General features: G+C 38.4%; 1 protein-coding gene across 1 annotated transcript in view; it reads right to left on the reverse strand.

Moving 5' to 3' along the window:
• Positions 1-830: 830 nt before the first annotated feature.
• The window catches only part of TRPM1 (transient receptor potential cation channel, subfamily M, member 1), a gene marked incomplete at both ends in the record, with an annotated part of 38,808 nt that continues 20,942 nt past the window's right edge, over positions 831-18,696 (reverse strand). Inside the window, 11 exons of the mRNA XM_010292141.1 lie at positions 831-963; positions 2,116-2,315; positions 4,498-4,642; positions 6,389-6,409; positions 9,616-9,790; positions 10,567-10,818; positions 12,672-12,800; positions 14,807-14,938; positions 15,281-15,403; positions 16,849-17,077; positions 17,629-17,918. Coding sequence (XP_010290443.1) covers positions 831-963; positions 2,116-2,315; positions 4,498-4,642; positions 6,389-6,409; positions 9,616-9,790; positions 10,567-10,818; positions 12,672-12,800; positions 14,807-14,938; positions 15,281-15,403; positions 16,849-17,077; positions 17,629-17,918 — 1,829 coding nt within the window. The remainder of the gene's footprint in view (positions 964-2,115; positions 2,316-4,497; positions 4,643-6,388; positions 6,410-9,615; positions 9,791-10,566; positions 10,819-12,671; positions 12,801-14,806; positions 14,939-15,280; positions 15,404-16,848; positions 17,078-17,628; positions 17,919-18,696) is intronic.

Below are 18,696 nucleotides of genomic sequence, written 5' to 3' on the forward strand. Positions count from 1 at the left end.
ATATATATGGAGTAGTTCATCATCAAAATACCATGAGGTGAAAGCGTGTTTGAACTGTGTATCATTTTCATTACAGGGAGAATTTTTCATCATTTCAAGGAAGTGACAAAAGACCCCATCCTTTGACTTACTTAGAACTACTAACAGAATAGGCAGAGCCTTTGGGAACAGTCCTGCCAAGTGACCTCGTAAAAAAGTGCTGCTGCCATTATCACTGTGTGCTTACACAGCAATATGCAAACATTACCTAGTCCTCAGAACAGCTTAATGATTTACATGTGAATATTCCCTGTCTTTTAAATGGGGAAGTTCATACTGAAAAGCTAAATGTCTTGTTCAAAGCTTTCAAGAAAATCTGTAGCAAAGATTAAAATTCAGCAGCTGTGAGTGCTGGACCCTAGTGCAAACCAGAGGTCCAAGGGAAAAATCCTCAGAGCTTTTGTCATTAAGCTCCAACACATTTCTCATGGTTGGATGAGCTCTTGGAAGCTCAAGTAGTAACTTGCTCAAACAGATACAAAGCATAACTGTGATCTTCAGATGGGTGAGAGGGAAAAAATTCACCATGAACAGAAATGTTCTTATACCAAAGCTACCCAAACCAGCTGCCTTAGTGACAGACCGGTAGGAACAACAAAAAGCTTGCTCTTGTGAGAGATGCACCTGCATAGGTATTTACTCACGATTCAGATCAGCTTCTGAATTAGTGGTTGTTTCTTTCAAGGTTTAAATCTTTTGCACTCGAACTCAACTTTGGTTCCAACAAAGACACAAAAAAGCAAATATTATTCCAGATAAGTGGTGTGGGTTTTTTTGCTTGAAATAGGTACCTTTCAGAGGTAACTCTGATGCGTTCATCATTAGATGATTGCTGCTCATCCTCTTTTTCCTGGAAGTATTCTTCTACACACTGCTCCTCAAACTCATACAGTTTTTTTAGCTCTTCATCATTCAGAAATAACTCTGTGCAAAACAGAAGAACAAAATATGAGTTTCCTTTTTCTGAACTTCCGGCAATCAATTTAAATCCAATTTAGCAGATTATTTTGGACATACGGATACTGCAGATTCAACTCCTGCACTAAATGAACAAATGATTTTGTAAATAGGGAATGAGCACTTAGCCAAAGACGGCCACAGCCATGATGACCATCATCTGCTTTTATGATCATCCACCGGGGGCTGTATTTCCTCAATGACCTTTGCACTTTTAAACAGCAGTGCTACATGTTGAACAAACTGACTAGATTTTACAGGATAAAGACTAGGGCAATCTCTGCCAATTTGACTGTTCCTTCATGCAAATGTTGTTCTTAAAAGGATGCCAGTTACAGGCAACAGATAATGTAATATAACAGATTGTTTCCCAGACATTCTTTGGATACTAGCTTCAAAAATTTATAATCATGTAAGGAAAATCCAAGGGAAATAGAAGCTATTCAGAACATTTCATCCTTTATTTGAATTTATCTATTTGAAGGGAGTGTTACATTTACTTTTTTCCCTTTTTCCTCTTTTTTAACTCAGAAGCATATTGTGCAGAAATAAAATTACTTACAAAATATGTTTCCTGTGAAATGTAGAAATACAGGGATAATTGTAAGCATCTGATTATTTTAATGAGGCATATAATGAAAATAATAATAATTACAGGGTATGTTAGGAGAAGAATCCTCACAGTTCCCCTGTGAAATGACAGATAAATCTCTAATATGGAGAAATGAAGGTGGGGATTCTCTTAGACACAGATTGCTTACAATCACAGAGCTGACGCTACATGACATTTGAAACTGTAATCCCTTCTTCTCAGTTTCCTATTTGCCCTTCCCAGCACATGGATTTCACTAGAACTTGGTAAAACTGGATGAAGTAGATGCCATCTCACAGTTTTAAGAGAGCATATTAAAGCAAGTCTTCATTAGCAGCACAGCATTGCATATTCTCACGAGCCCAAGGGTCTCAAGAGCTGTTAACTTGATAAAAGTTTTGTCCCAAACTGTCATCTGTAAATACACTTGACCGTCAACGTGAACAAAATAGTTCAGCATTGGAAAAGCTGATGCTTTCTGCTAATGTTGTGCAGAGAGCTCAATTTAGAGAAGATTTCTTGCATACTCAGTCCCCTGTCACGTTCATCCTGGTCTCCTTCACCCTTCTTGCAGCGACAGCAGATTCGTTTAATGATTATGTAGATGTGGCTGAAGATAATCATTGGTGGTGGGAGGACAGGTCTGTCATGGAATGTCATAATCAGCTGATACCGCTGGAACTTCCAGACTTGGTTGGATATTGATTTTACCTCAAAGAAAGTATTGCTGAAAGGGAACACAGATACAGTTTCTATTAGGCCTCTAAGTTTACTTATCACTGAGCAAGTACTATGTTGAAAAAAGTAGCAGCTAAATAACAACATGAGGCCACATGACTTGCTGGGTTCAGCTCTTTGTTGATGCTGCTGAACTTGCTGAACTGATGATTAACCTGAACTGATGATTTCACTGCGCCTTTTGAGGGTAGCAAAGCAGAAGGTGCTCTGCATCCCTTATGCACCACTCCGAACACTCTTCCTCTTAGACTGTTTGCTCCTACTGTATAAAGTGTGTTAGTGAAAAGAAACTTGCACAATTTATGAATCACATAATTGGTATTTTGGGTCTTGGTTATAAAGTATTTCTTTTAACACATGCCAGTATTTGATATTGCACAAAGTATTAAATCCATGAAAGGTTATTTTGTATGCTAAACCCAGAAGCTTCACATAGTCTGCATTTAATATGCTAATCAGCTTGACCTACATGGAATAGTTTTCAAGTTTGCAAAAAATGTCCTAAATTGAAACTTTATTCACTCAAACTTCTGGCTCGAAAACATGGTGCGTATTCTTGTAAAGGAATGTGTTCTTGGAAGCCATGGCCTCATCATTTCTACACCAACATAAAGTGTGTTATAAAGATGTTTTATTTTGTAACTCAGTATCCACTGAGGGATCCATGAAGGAGTGTAAGTGATAGTGTTCAATCCAGAGATAACAATAGTCAAGGTTATGAAATACCAACTAAGAGAAAGCAGAGTGATGTTCTGTCTTAGACGACGCTTTTCAAGCTATTTTAAAGTATGCTCAGACAGCTCACTCCACTTTTATGATGATGATGATATTGGCACTTTCTTTTTTATATTTTCTGTCCACTTCTTTTCTAACTTTCTGTGCTTTAGAATATCTACATTCACATAACCAGTTAAAACATCTCTTCAGAGCCAGAGAATTCTTCAGTACACATAGCTGTTGGTTTCTTTTGGCTAAGTATACATGTGATTATTTACCAATCATAAATGACAACCTGCCTTCATTCAGTGTCTTCTGCATAGTAGGAATTCCCCAGCTAGATCTCACCCCCTTGCAACCATGCTGGGATGGCAGGAGTTAACAGCATGACCTACTTCCCAAACTGCTGATTCCTTGGTCCTCCAGCCAATAATAGCTACCATTGTAAGATTCTTCCCCTTCCCCCTAGCAATGTGACTGGCATTTGAGCACTTTAAAATTCATGACCTTTTAAGCTACATACATCAAATGAAAGACAGGCTTTGTGAGCTGTAGATTTCTGGGCACACGATGAACTATTTTTGTGGTTGTGACACCAGCTATCTATGCCAACAAGCCCTCCAATACTACATGTCTATGGGCACCAAAAATGGATCACCTGCTTTTCTCAGGTGGTATGTTCAGCAAGTCTCACTAGCAAGTAGATATTTCAATTTTTAAAAATTTTTTATTTATCCCTAGGTCATGGCAGGAAAAGCATGCAACATAACTGTGGGTAGAAAGAACAAGCAGCAGAAATTTATTTAGTTTTACTCCAGAGAAGTCTAAATACAGATTTGTGGAATAACATTAAGAATGTGCATAGTGCACATGCTTGGACTGGCCATAGATATTGACAACATGTAGCCATCCTTTCTTTTGGTTCAAAGCAATATAGACTCATTTTCTGGGTCATATAAGAAACCTGCAAGGCCCTAATTTCTTTTTTTTTCCTAAAAGAAAAGCAAAAGAAGAAGAAAAAATAAAAAAGAAGCCAGATGATATAGTGACAGTGGAAATGCCTCCTGCTCTTGATGTTCAGATTTTCATCCTGCAGTTCCATCGCAGAATCATATTTGCTAGTGGTTACATGGGCTTCCACCACGTACGTAGCAAGTTTAATGGATTCTGTTTTTCATCTTTCCAGAGCAATATTGAGGCCTGTCACTAGCCACTAAATGGTGGCTGGAAGTAGCCAGATTCTCCCATATGTATTACTGCAATTGCTGGTGAATTCAAAGCAACCTTTCCTCTTTCCCAGTGTACACACTATTCCAAGTATGTATCACTCATGTTCATAGAGTAATTAGATTCTGAGTGTGAATGCAAACCCTTGCAAAATCAGTTGATGGGCTCTCACAGAAACTTTATCTCAGCAATAAGAAAGTAAAGATACTGCATGATCATTTACGTACTTGAAGACAGCAATCAGCAGGTTTACCAACAGGATATTTGCTACCAAGAGGTAACAGGCCATAATAGCAGGAGTGAGCCAGGCCCCTGGTATACATGGAGGGAGGCGTTTACCATCATCATCGTAAAGATTGTCCCCACAAGGAGCTGAAATAAAAACAGGAAAGGTGTTTTTCACAAATTGCCCTATACTTAAAAACATTATTCACATTTATTTAATGATGAGACATGCATAGAATTTGCCAAGCTAAACAAACTTTGTTAGTTTATTTCCAGTAACAAGCATGTATAATTTCTATTTCAAATTCTGCTTCTAATTACAGCGTACAAAAATAATTTCCCATAATAGTGAACAGAGAGGCAGCTCCAAGTTTACTGTTCAGTGTGGCTTTCTCTTCAAATTCATATGGATTTTCTTCTTCTCATAGTAATAGTCTAGGACAAGGTCTTAATGTGCATATGTACATAATAATAGTGGAATTAAAAAAATTCTCCAGCCAAACTTGTGTGCAAACCTTGCCAAAGGTAAAAGGATTTACTTAGTAGTCTCAGATTGCTGAGCATAAATTAAACTTTTATCAGGGCCCTGAGTGTATTGAAGAAGCCTTAATGAACCTGCCAAGCTTCATCTGGGGTCTATACCTATACCTATGCATACCTGTACCTGCCTGAGCTATGTCAGGTGTGCAGGTCTCAGCCCTGCCTCCTGGATGGACCTTGGACCTGGACCTGTCTTTGTCCCCTGGATAGACCTTGGACCTGGACCTGTCTTTGTCCCCTGGATGGACCCTTCTTCTGTCTCTCCCCTGTCTCCTTTTGCCCCTGACCGGACTCCCTAGATGGACCCTCGACTATTGCTTGTCCTGGCTGACGCTGTTAATGTTACCAGCAGGTGGCCCTGCCACCGCTTTCTGGCCAATTTCTGTTTCCCTTATTTCTCACAATATTCTAAATTTTAGATAAAAATTTAAACCAAAGAGATAAAATTATAAAATTAAAACTATACAGTAACAGAAAAACAGACTGGTAAGAATGAGACAAAAATTGAGAATATAGATCAAACTGATATAAAATTATTGCCAGAAGTAATATATAGGTTGTCCTGGAGTAAGAGCTGTCTTGGAGTTGGGCAAACGCAGCAAGTTTGTTCTGTCTGTAAGTGCAGTGCCATTGTATCTGGTTTCAAATACAAGGTTAACTTTTGGAACCATTTTGTAGCAGATAAAGTGTTTATGAACCACAGGTTCTTTAGCTGAAATCTTAATAAATACGAAGTCTGACAATGAGTTCATTACAGATTTAGTTTATACTTTATGTGAATAGGCAAACCAGGATTTTCAAGCATTTTGCAAAAAATCCAATGCTTCAACCTCACCTGAAAAATACTTCAGATTATTTGAAAACAGATTAAACTTATTTACTGTGGACTAAAAGAGATATTTAGACTATGGTTAATAAAAAGTATTTTACTTGCTTTTCAAACATCAGACCTACATTTTTCCTGTTTATCAGAAGAAAAGTGTAATAGGAGAGTCAAGAAAATCATAGGAGTATCCACATGGACCAATGAAAGTACTGCTAAAGAAACACTAACATTGTATCTAGGTAATCAAAGGGAATTAGTTATACCATGCATCATAATTTTTAAAAAAGATTACTTTACTGTCAGTGTGCTTAAGAACAAGTCATAGCAACCACATAAGCTCAATTAAAACTTTTGATCTGCAATCTGTATTATGCTTCTTTTCAAATGAAATTATTACAGTAGAAAAACAAGATTCACACCTGAATATTGGATGAGCCCTATAATTAAAATGTCAGTATCTAGTGCAGAAAAAGATTAATGAACATATTCAGCTAAATGAGATAATCAACTCTCCAGCAGAGACTTACGATTAATTTCCATGGCATAGACTGAACAGCATTCCAAAGGAACAACATAGAAAAGGAGGCGGGGAGAGAAAGAAAGAAAACAACAGAATAATATAGGAAAAAAACCAAAAAAAGATGATTGAAAATACAGTTTTGCTGCCAAGAAAGATAAGCAACTCAAATGTCAGAACAGTAGATACATATGCTTAGGAACAATTTCTGTGTTAAAAATGCATTGCATTCTGCAATTTCCTTTTAATGTTGTTTTCCCCAAATGTTACTTATGGCAGTGAATTCATGATATTAATAATAAATCACAAAATGCTTCTGGCAGATGATCATTTAAATATACACGATATTTCAGGCAAGTAAATAAAACTGGCAGCCACCATGAACACAAAAGAACTCAAAGTTATCACACAAGATAATTCTTTTAGCTATTATGGAAACATTTCCTCTTTTTTTTTTTCTCTCTTTTTTAAGAACCACCCTGGCTTTGAGTATCTCAGCTGTTCCTATTGAATAGCTATGTTTCTGTTAACAGTCATGGTACTGATGTTATTACAGTGTACAGTATCATTAAAAGCCCATTTTGAGTACCAGTAAGGATACTTGCTTGCCAACCCCTAAATGGTGATTGTAAGAAAAATCACACTATTGAAAGAAACTCAGCCAGGCTTCTCTATTGTTTAAGAATATGTTGCTGTTGAGTACTAGATGCCACTAACTTCTTGCTCATGGACATCTTCTGAACGGAGTGAACTAGACAAGGGCATCCTGGGTTGCATTAGGAAAAGCGTTACCAGCAAGTTAAGGGAGGTAATTATTCATCTCAGCTCTGGTGAAACCACATCTGGACTTGTGTGTCTAGTTCTGGGCTCCCCCACAGAAATCAGACGTGGACATACTGGAAAGACTTCAGTCACAAAGATTATTAAGGTAATTGGAGCATCTGACAAATGAGGCAAGGCTGAGAAAGTTGGGATAATTTAGCCTGGAGAAAAGAAGGGTCAGGGGAGATCTTACTAATGTTATAAATACGTGATGGTGCGCAGGGGTAAAGAAGACAGAGCCAGACTCTCCTCAGTCATATCCAGTGAAAGGACAAGAGGCAGTGGGCAAAGACAGAAATATGGGAAATTCCACTTAAACCAGGTTGTTGAGAGAGGCTGCACAGTCTTCATCCTTCAAGATATTACAAAACTGACTGGACAGTCCCTGAGCAACCTGCTCTAGTTTATCCTGCTTTAAGCAGGGAAGTTCAACTAGATGACCTCCAAAGGTGCCTTCCAACTTAGCAGTTCTGTGATTTGTGATCTTCATCTTTAGGTGACATCCTAAGGGTGACACCCTTAGAGGATATGCAGTGAAACTATTGACAGAAGTCCAGCTACCTTCTTTCAGATGGAAAATTTTATGTAATACTTTTTCCATAAATTGTTTGCACTCATGGGCCTTGGCAAAACTGCTCATAAGTACTTGACACAGAATCAGGTTAGACTGCCCATAGCAATCACTCCCCAATGACTTTGGAGGTTGCTTTTGTGGTGTCTTTACAGAGAACCACAGAAAGATCAGAGTGAAAATTTCTTCTTGAAAGCAAAAAGAACTTCAGAAGTCAGTCCATAGACTTCTAGACATAAGAAATTTACAGGATAATTATAATGCAGCCTAGTGATACCAGTAAAACTCCTTGTTTAGCCACTTTTATTTCAATATCAAAAAAGCAACAAAACCACACATTTCCACGTTAGCTTATGTTTAAGCTACTGACACAACAAAACTTGGACCTGGGAAGGTTAGTGGAGCAAGTAGCTGGACTGAACTTGTGTAACTGGAAAGCCCAAACTTTTTTTTCCCCAAAATCTTTTGCATTGCTGAAGAAAGATTTCTAATTCAAAAGATGCTGAGCATGTAACTGAGAAACGACTGGAAGCAGGAGAGAAGCCTGGGACAGCACTTACACTAAAGAGACCAGTATTCTTGGTAAGTTGTGAGCTTTGATTTATAAAGAAATCAAACTGTCCACATTGGCAAATATCCTTTGTTTAAAGTGAAGTAGGATTTGAATGCTCATTATGAGCCACAAAGGTAAGGGATACCCTCTTAGAGTCTATTCCTCCCCATGGGAGAAATAACCCACTTGAGAGACACTGAGCTTATCCTGGCTCACATGTGCCTGACACTGATATTGATAACTGCAATATCAGACAATAAATGACTGGCTTGACCTTCTATTTGTCAAGAGTAATTTACTGTATCATAAAGTACATTAATGAGACAAGCATTTGTAAGGAAAATGAAGATGATATGATCTTTGCAACAGTGTACATTGTTCAGAAGCAGACTAATGACATTTTATTCCTTTCTAAGCAATTAAAGTAGGCTTTAATTACATTTGGTGTAAAGGTTTCTCATGATGATGGATCTTTATGTTTTTTGGATGAACTTAGACCTCAGTTTCTTCAGCCTTCCACTTTACTACTTGTTGTTACACGCAGATGGTTGAAACAACACATACACAATGCTGAAATAGCAGCATATGTTATGTAAAGTGCAAACTATGTGACACACGCTAGAGGAGGCCAGCTGCATGTTTGACTGTCTGCACAAATTTCAAATATTAACATAAAACGAGCAGTAACATGACAGTTTCCATGTCCTCTAAAATACTGACAGTTCTTTTTTTTAAACTGTGGATCTTTTCTATAAGAAAGGCAATTTCCACATCCAAAGCTAATCAAGCAGAGTTTTCCTTTTTGCTTTGTTTTTCCACAGGTGTAGAAAAGAAGAACATGAATGATTCATTAAATGGAAACATTTCTGGAAAGTAGATAGATATATCAATGGGAGTAAAAATGTATTAGCTCATTGCCCATGCTGCTAGTTGGAGACGAAAGGATATGTTTATTTTCATCTCCTGTGCAAGGTATTTATTTTTTAATTCTGTTGGAACTGGCTATTAGTAAAACATTGGTTCAAAAGAATGTTTCAGAACTCTTGGATAGGAGCGTATTTCAAACTGTATCACTCTCAGTGTTAACTGAGTTTGAATATGAACTGAGAGACAGGACATGCAGGTGGGGAACAGTAAATTGTTCTCTCTCTGGCGTCTGTCACAAGGAAACAACAACAATATAATCATAAAGACAAAACACTACTTCCAAATTAAAAGCAATCATTAATTTGGATCTGATCATCTGCCTCAGAAACAGGAAACAGACTCTTACTATGAATTCTACTCTTACGGTCTATCTGGTCTGCGAACACCTCTCCATAGATCATCCAGTAGGGCATGTAGAAGATGTTGCGAGCTAATCTCCAAGATGGCTCCTCATCTGGGTGCAGGATAGCTTGGCGGGCTACTCCAAAACTCATCAGAACCACAAGCATGATGACCACAAAGTAGAGCATGTCAATCATCTGCACAGAATGACCATACAGAGGCTCTTATTATCAACAGGTAGTACAGCAGCAGCAGCACATCTGTTTGCCAGCGTGCATTAAAGTAAACAAGAAAGTATCAAGAGAAGAAATGCATTCTCCTGGAAAATTTTCTTCATATTATTCTTTGACTTTAACTACCGTTCATCAATTAAGCATACATAAAAATGCAGTAAAAACAGTCATTTAAAGGAATGCTAGATTTATATTTAAAAACTTAAAATGCTAAAATCTTTGCTATCCCTATCCTCTTTTGCATAAAGTGCACGATGCTGTGCTTTCAGCACAGACCTCTTCTGTGGTTGCAAAGAGATGAGATGATATAATCATTGCTGTATCATCTACTGCCCACCACTGATAGTTTTGTGGCTGATCCTGGTGTATCGAACATCTGTTATTGCTATGGCTTTGGGAGGCAGAAGGGAGGCAAAATGAACAAGCTTCCACAGGAAAGGAAAAGAAAGGAAGAGGAAAAGAGGAAAAGAAGAAAGAGGAGAGAAGGGAAAAAAAGAAAAGAAAAATGAAAAAAAAAGAAAAAAGAAAAAAGAAAAAAGGAGAAAAGATTCCCTCTCAAATCAAGCAAAATCATTAACAAGAGTATTTCATCTTGTGTGTGTGTGAAATTCATATGGCAACTTTTTCACAGCCTTTATTCAGAGTCCTGCTCAGATGGAAAACCTCTTTTTAAAATCAGAACTGAATTTAATTTCCCATGAACTCCAAAATACATAATTTACAGCAGTTTAGGCACTAACCATCTTTCCAATCATCATGACGTAAGGTCCCAGGTATTTGTTCACTCCAAAGATATCTAGTACTCTAATGTACCAGAAAATTATATCCACGCAGTAAATCACTCTTCCATAACCCATGTAAGGCTGGTTCTGTAGGCGAAGAATTGCTCCTATCATAAATACTGAAATAGCCACCAGGTCAGTAATATTCCAGTATTCCTGGAGCCAAACTTTCACTTTTTGGCTCAGCTTGCCAGGCTCTGACATCAGAATCTGAAATTTAAAAAAAAATTAAAAAAAGAAATCATTAGGAAAAACTCCAAGTTACATTTTTGAAGTAATGGTCATGAAGAAAGACCAATCTTGTCACATTCAATATGTGTCTGAGACCCTCTCCACTGGTAGCAAAATTTGTCTCAAGCAGCAGTATTTTTAGTTTACTAGCAGGCAAAATTTCCTTTTCATAGAAACATAGAATGGTTTGTGTTGGAAGGGACCTATAAAGATCATCTAGTCCAACCACCCTGCCATGGGCAGAGACACCTTGAACTAAATCAGGTTGCTCAAAGCCCTGTCAAACCTCACCTTGAGTGCTTCCAGGGATGGGGCATCCATAACTTCTCTGGGCAACCTGTTCCAGTGTTTCACAACCCTCAGAAAACACTTCTTCCTTATGTCCAGTCGAAAACTGCCTTCTCTCACTTTATAAAGGTTGTCCCTTGTCCCTGGTAAAAAGTCTCTGTCTTTCTTATAAGCCCCCTTCACATATTGAAAGGGTGCAATAAGGTCTCACCAGAGCCTTCTCTGCTCCAGGCTGAACAACTTCAACTCTCTCAGCCTTTCTTCATAGCAGAGCTGTTCCAGCACTCTCATCATTTCCATGGCCCTCCTCTGGACCCCCTCTATTGATCTTTGTTTCTGTTGTGGCTTTATTAAGCCTTTTTTTGTTGTACATTTTAATCAATAACATTTAAACCAGGAGATCTGGCTTACTGACTTGGCATCCATATTTGCCTCCACATACAGTTAGTATGAGATGCGGGAATTGTGAATCAGAGATGGATAGGCCAAGTGCAAACAACACTAGAGCATGTGAATACAGTGGAAGTTTTTATGCTATCTTCCTTATACAAAAGTAATCAGATCAGTCTGATAGTACTCCTGGCTAATTCCCCAAAACACCTTTTTGCCTGCAGTTCTCATCAAGGACTGCATCAGTAATAAAAAGACAGTACCTACTGAGATTTCCTTCATGGGTTATGGCCATGCCTTTCCTTGGAAATACACTGTTGTGGTTTAATCCCAGCCAGCAACTAAGCACTACACAGCTGCTCGCTCACTGTCCCCCCGGTAGGAATGGGGGGAGAATCGGAAGGGTAAAAGTGAGAAAACTCATGGGTTGTGATAAAGGCAATTTAATAGGGAAAGCAAAAGCCATGCATGTAAGCAAAGAAAAACAAAGAATTCATTCACTGCTTCCCACCAGCAGGCAGGTGTTCAGCCATCTCCAGGAAAGCAGGGCTCCATCATGCGTAACAGTTACTTGGGAAGACAAACACCATAAATCCGAACGTCTCCCCCTTTCCTTCTTCTTCCCCCAGCTTTACCTACTGAGCATGATGTCGTATGGTACGGAATACCCTTTGTCTGGTTGGGGTCAGCTGTCCTGGCTGTGTCACCCTCCCAGCTTCCCGTGTACCACCCACCTGCTCGTTGGCAGGCCAGCACGAGAAGCTGAACAGTCCTTCACTGCTTAGCAGCAACTGAAAACATCAGTATGTCCTCAACATCTTTTTCCTCACAAATCCAAAACATAGCTTCAAGAGAACCGATTATCCCAGCCGAAACCAGGACAACACCTGAGAGAATGACAGCATTGATTTTGACTACTGACCTCAGGGCATTTTTGCCTGACCTTTTTGCCCAATAAGAGAAGGTTTTAATGTATGGGAACGGGTTATAAATGAAACTCTCTCCAATTATGGACATTTTGGGACTCTGTGAATATGAGAATCTTCTCTCTCATGTATGGTTTCTCAACCCTCTGCACATGTCCATGCCATTACCACCTCTAGGAGTGAGCTTAATTTTAAGGATTATGAGATGTTGGTATAATCAGACTTTACCTCTCTTACTTTCTCTAAAGCCAACGTCACAATGTAGGAGATGACAATCCACTCCTGGACAGATGGCCACCGTTCCATCCGCACCAAAATGATATAGTTAAATAGCATCAAGTAACCGAGGTATGATATCTAAAAAAAAAAAAAAAATCATTTATGGACTTTAGGTGATGGATCCCAAGATCCTTCCACAGTTAGACAGTATTCAATGACTTGAGACGACTTACACACACACACACACAAAAATAGTCTCCACTAATTTCCATTAGGATGTTCTGGACTATTAGTATAAGTCAATAGAGCTATCACTCTGTAACTACTCATGTAAATGTCAAACCGGTGATGCTGGTGTCTCCATGCCTCACAGCAGTCTTTGGTGACCAGCCAAACTAAAATCTTTGGAGATCTTGAAAGTCCAGAGTTAAGAAACCAATATGGATTCAATGTCTTTGGGAAAAAAAAAAAAAGGAAACAAAGCAGTAACAAACCAAAAAATTTTCCAGGGAGAAAATGGAGTTTCCTAAAGAATGAGACATTCAATTTGAAATGTTTACCCACCATCTCAAAACAGATCTAAAGCAAAATGGGGAGGCAGGGCTGTGAGCAGCACCTGCCTGGAGGGGTAGGGGAAATAAAGAGCCACACAGGCCACTTGCTTTTCTCCACCTTGTAATAATGTGGTTGAGACCATCTAGGCAGAATATACTCTTTGCGTGAAGCCAGAGGTATACAGACTTCATATGTCAGTCCCTACAACACCTCTTCCTATACCCATCTGCATGAACAGTAGGTCTGCAGATATTTTGGTTACTTTAAGTAGCCCCTAGTGTCAGCAGCAAGTTTCTTGCTGAAGCCTAATTCAGGAAGAGCACAGAAGGCTGCATCACCATATCAGAGAAGAAACACCAAAGAGAAGGCAGTAAAATCCTCTTAGCTGAGGGGCCCGCATAATGCATGAACACGAAGCCCACCTTAATTGTGACATTCATACAAACATGTATGAACACATACATTGAGGCTATGTGTGAAAGATTCAGGTGTTGAAGACCCTTACTTGCAAAAGAAAAAAAATTTTCTTCTCTGCAGGAAGCGGGCCTGCTGCAATGCCCTTCCTACAGCTGCCATGCACACTGGCAGAGGCCACAGGCCGCCACCAGCTGAAGGAATGACAGATGCCACGGAACATATGATCCAGGAAGCTGAATTATCTCACTTGTTGAAAGAAGTGAAACAACAATTCCAAAGCACTCTAAATCAGGCCCTTGTCCCTGGGGCTTTTATAATCTACTAAAATGTAATTTCTTTACATTGTGAAACCATGTTGAATACTTTTGTTTGAAATGAAATAGGAATTTTGCTTTTTAAATTATTAATACAGGCAGCAGAAAGGGACCAGTATAGTGTTTTGTGATTAAGATGTGCTAAAACTAAAAACCTGCATAATATTATGATTTATTGGGTATCAGAAGCCGTAACTTTGAATAAAAAAGAAACCAGTGTGTCCTTGTCACAGGGCACACACAAAATTTATGAGCAGTAGCATGAATACTTTTTCTGTTTTAATAAAACAGAGTTTAGCATCAGATAATTCTTGATGCACTAAAGAGATAATCAGATGCTTGTCAAAAATAAATCTTTTAGTTTAGATTGGTTTTAATTATTTGAATTTTAAAAAAGTAATTATTTAGTCTTAGCAGACTGGGATCTGTGCTTCCATCTAGGCTGCACTCATCTGAGCCTAACTGTCAACAAAGCAAATGGTAAGCACTGATACTGAAGTATATTTCAACACAGAACAGGAGCCAGAGCCTTTAGAAAGCAAGAGAATCCAGCCTAGTTTGGATTGAGTGACTTGGATTGTGAAGCTTGCACTGAGTTTGACATCTAATTAGCCAGACAGGGCCTCCTTCAAAGTGTGTAGGAGCTTTAGAGGATGACAGCATAAGCTTCAGTTATTCATTCTGTTTCACTGTCTATGCATTTTTCTCTGAATAAAGGGAGTGGTTTACTCATCAGATTCCATGAAAGTCAGTAGTATTTATTTATTTATTACTTGGTTATTATTTTTACATTGGAATCCTTTAAGTTTCACAGGTGTGAAAAAAACGATCACTATCAGTTTAATCATCATGACTTACTGTGTAGAACCAAAATTTGACAATAGGTGCATTATAGAATTCATAGATCTTTGTTCCAATTGGAAGACTCTTTAGTTTTTTATTTCCATTCTCTTCGTCTCCTTTTCGGGAGCCTGTATCCACATTTGCATCCTGGAAGACCAAAGTCATCAGTTTCCATTAATATGCAATAGTAAAAATAGTAGCTTTTCCTCAACTACAGCTCCAGCCATCTGTTAACTAGATGATGCCTCCTCTGAGGAACAGACCTCTTTTTAAAAATATAAAAATAAAGATTCCATGAATCTGTGCAACTACACAGATAATTTACACGCCCTGAGAATCCAGCCTACACAATCCCAAGACTCTTCCCTGTTTTTTAACCAATACAGGCACTTGAAATTTTCACCTGAGTGACCTATAGCATAATCAGAGAAGTTAGAAAGTTGAGCATTCTTGAGATGTTAGAACGTCCTAATAATCTCCATTACTGACCACATTCTCCTCCTCCTTTTCTTTGCCTTCTTCATTTTCTCTTGATGTCTGGTAAGAATAATCATCATAACTCCGAAACTCTAGGAAAAGGATGGTGGGAGGGAAAAGAATCCCCATTATAACCTGCACAAGAAGAAAGAATTCAACTCAGATGGCAATGTTTGTTTACATTAACAGATTTCATAAGGCAAATCCCATAAACAATATTTTCTTTTGTATAGTATTCAAGATACTTTGCTATCCTCAAACCTACAAAAATTAGTAAGTAGTGCTTATGAAGGATTGGCAATAAGGTCTTGTATTGGAAAGATGGCACTCTGGAAGGCTTCCCACCTCCACAAATACACTGCAGTTAAGAAATTGTGCTCCTGAATTGGAGTTGTGCAGAGAAATTGCATGGAATGGACACAGTGGCGGTTGAAAGAGGTTTGTTACTGTAGTTTATAGTTACTTTAGTTGCCTACTATAATTAGTTGTAATAGTTAAAAAAATAGTGAAAGTTAAAAGCTTTGCAGATAGCACTGGAAGAGTTCTTGTACTATATGAGATTGCTGAGATACAGAAACACAAGCATGAGTTGCAGAAAAGTACAGAAAAGAAGCAAAGAGGAGAAGAATACAGCTAATGAAACTAGAACATAAGCAAATTGATTAATGCTTTGGAGAAGAGAAAGGAAATCAATAAACAGATTTAGAAAGCACCATAATGCAATCTGAAAGGCAGGACATTTGCCTGAAGATTTTAAACAGATTTAAGAGGGAGACATGGGAAAGAGGAAATAAATTGAGAATGACAGAGAGAGTGCCATGTGTATGTCAGCAAGCTTGGGAGTATGACCTGGGAAGACAGGCATAGAACTTTGTCAGTAATGGGGGATTTAAGGAAATAAGGAGGTGAGACTGAAGGTGGCACCATCATAATGGGCCTCCATACGGGTGCCAGCGACTGCATTATATAACAAAGAAAGGATTATATTTGCGTGAAAACACACAAAAGCAAACACTGCTCTGCTTCCTTAACATTGGCTCACTCATGTTTCTCTTTTGTGAGAGACCAAATAATCAACTCACAGAAGAGGGAAATAAAAATCACATAGTTTCATACAATGCAATTGCACAGATTTCACTCTTTTCAACACTGTATCTAGACTCTGTGTCTTCTGGTACAATATTATGCAATGTAAGAAGCATGTATCCATGTCTGGTTCATTTTCCCTCTATTCCCATTGCATGGACCCCTAGTGGAGATCTTTTTGCTTGTATCTAACTAATTTTTAATCAAAGGTATACATTTTCAATGAACAGATCTCATCATTCATTGAAAGCCACAATTTTGCTCTCTGATTCCAATCATGCTAAGCCTTTTATGGATTTATATTTTCCTTTGTCATGGGATAACATTCCTTAGATACTCGGAATTTGGAAACCAAAAAAAATTAGCTTTAAAACAGGTATGTTCTTAAAGCATCTATAATTAGTAAGCCAGTTTGTTCTATGCATACATTATGCATAATGTATTGTTACATGCAACAAATTGTACCTTTGAAAACAACTGCAGAACAGAAATACCTTAAGGCCTGGGTTTTTCCGCATGCGTAGTCGCCCCATCCACATATCTGTTAAAAGCATCTGGCTGCATGTGTGAGCAATGAAGTCCCTGTGTTTAGCTGCCACAGCCAATTTCAGGCAGGTAGAATTACTCCAGTTTTTCAGTTCATAGGTCAGTAGTTTCATGGCAATCTGCTCATCATGTTTATAGGACTGATCCAAGAGTTCAACAGCCAACTGGCCAAAATCTCTGGAAAATGCAAGATTAGTGCAGTGAAGTTTAATTTAGAAATCAGTGTTTTCTTGCATTTGGGGTTTTAATTCCATTTACAGGGGGCCATATTTTTCCACATACATGTACAATACAAGAATGATCAAGTCTCAAGCTTGATTTGGGACAGTCTACAAAAGTTCCAAACAAATTTTTAGTGACCAGAGAGAACTAGCTTAGACAGATAACATCTTGAGACCAGTTTAGATATATCATCAGTTATCCCTTAATTTATGTGAGTAAATCCTAAAAATAATTTTGTGAAATAAAACTAGCTAGTTTTCCAGAGAGAGAAGCTGAAGAAAAAATGAGTTCTGTCAGAAAAAATGCAAGTCTTCTCCTTGCTAGTGTTGCTTTCAGATTCTGTGAGCACATTTTGGCTTGTTTACTGTTGATAAATAGGCTCCAAATGGCATTCTGTGAAACTACATTCTAGAAATCAATTGTACTTTACTAAAAGTAAAGCTTCTCAGCAAGTCAGACAACCCCCTGTATCAAGTAGACATATACTCTGCTCTGCTTCTACTAACTTTGAGTTGTTGTCCAGATCCTGAGAGATGTCATCCACCAGCTCACTCTCAGAAGACTCATGGGCCATAGACTTGTACAGTTTACAGGCCACAAGTGCCTTAGCCATGGTTTCCTCCCCTCGCTGCCAAAGGAAGAGTGCCATCTTTTGCCGTTTCATCAGCACGGCCCATACCATCAGTTCATGAAAGGGATACTGAAAACGGCTGACTTCTGGGTCATCCACATCAATATCAATCTCTTCCTCTTTTTTCTTCTTCTTCTTCTTCCCTTTGGTGGGAGGCTCATCATCCTGGGAAGAAAAGAAGAAAAAATGTTCCTGTCAATTTTTAATAGCTTACTTGACAATGGCACCATGCACAGAACAAGTATTGAGAGGACATATTAATAGTCAAAGTTCTAGTTTGTTTTTGTTGCTTGCTACAGCGAATGCGAATAGCAATAAAACTATGAAGAACATGTAACAGAGCATGCACTGGGCTAGCACACACAGCTTAATATTTTATTCAGAGAACCACTTCTTGCACACTTATTAACAAGTCACCCATCTTGGATAAGTACAATAGAACCTATTGTACTGAAGGCATCACTTTACACTGCATTGTAAGTAGATCTTTACTGCATGTGTAATTGCACAAGTTGATTTACAATGAATTAATATTTAACAAATTCCACTGCAGTGTCAATGCAGCTTTAACAAACCTGAATTCACTATGAATAGGTTCCACTGTAATTTCTGATTTGATATGTCTGCATCTATTCCTAAAGAACAGTTCTGCACATCTTACAGGTATCAAAGCAGTTTTCAGACTGACGTGCAGGTGGAGAGAATTGTAACATGCAAATGCAAAAGACAGGCAGATAGTGTCCTTAAGAACAGCAAGACACTAAAGGGAGTCTTCACCTTTGAATAAGCAATCTCCTCTTATGTATGCTGTGCAAACGGAAGGTATAAGTATCCCATTTCTTAAAGGGATAGGGAGGATAGGCCACTACTACAGGAACCAACATGGAAGTAACTGAAGGGAAGTACTGACAATGAAGCAGGATCCTGAAGGGAGAAAAGCCAT

Source organism: Phaethon lepturus, unplaced genomic scaffold (assembly GCF_000687285.1).
Source record: "Phaethon lepturus isolate BGI_N335 unplaced genomic scaffold, ASM68728v1 scaffold6128, whole genome shotgun sequence".
In the NCBI taxonomy this organism is placed as follows: Eukaryota; Metazoa; Chordata; class Aves; order Phaethontiformes; family Phaethontidae; genus Phaethon; species Phaethon lepturus.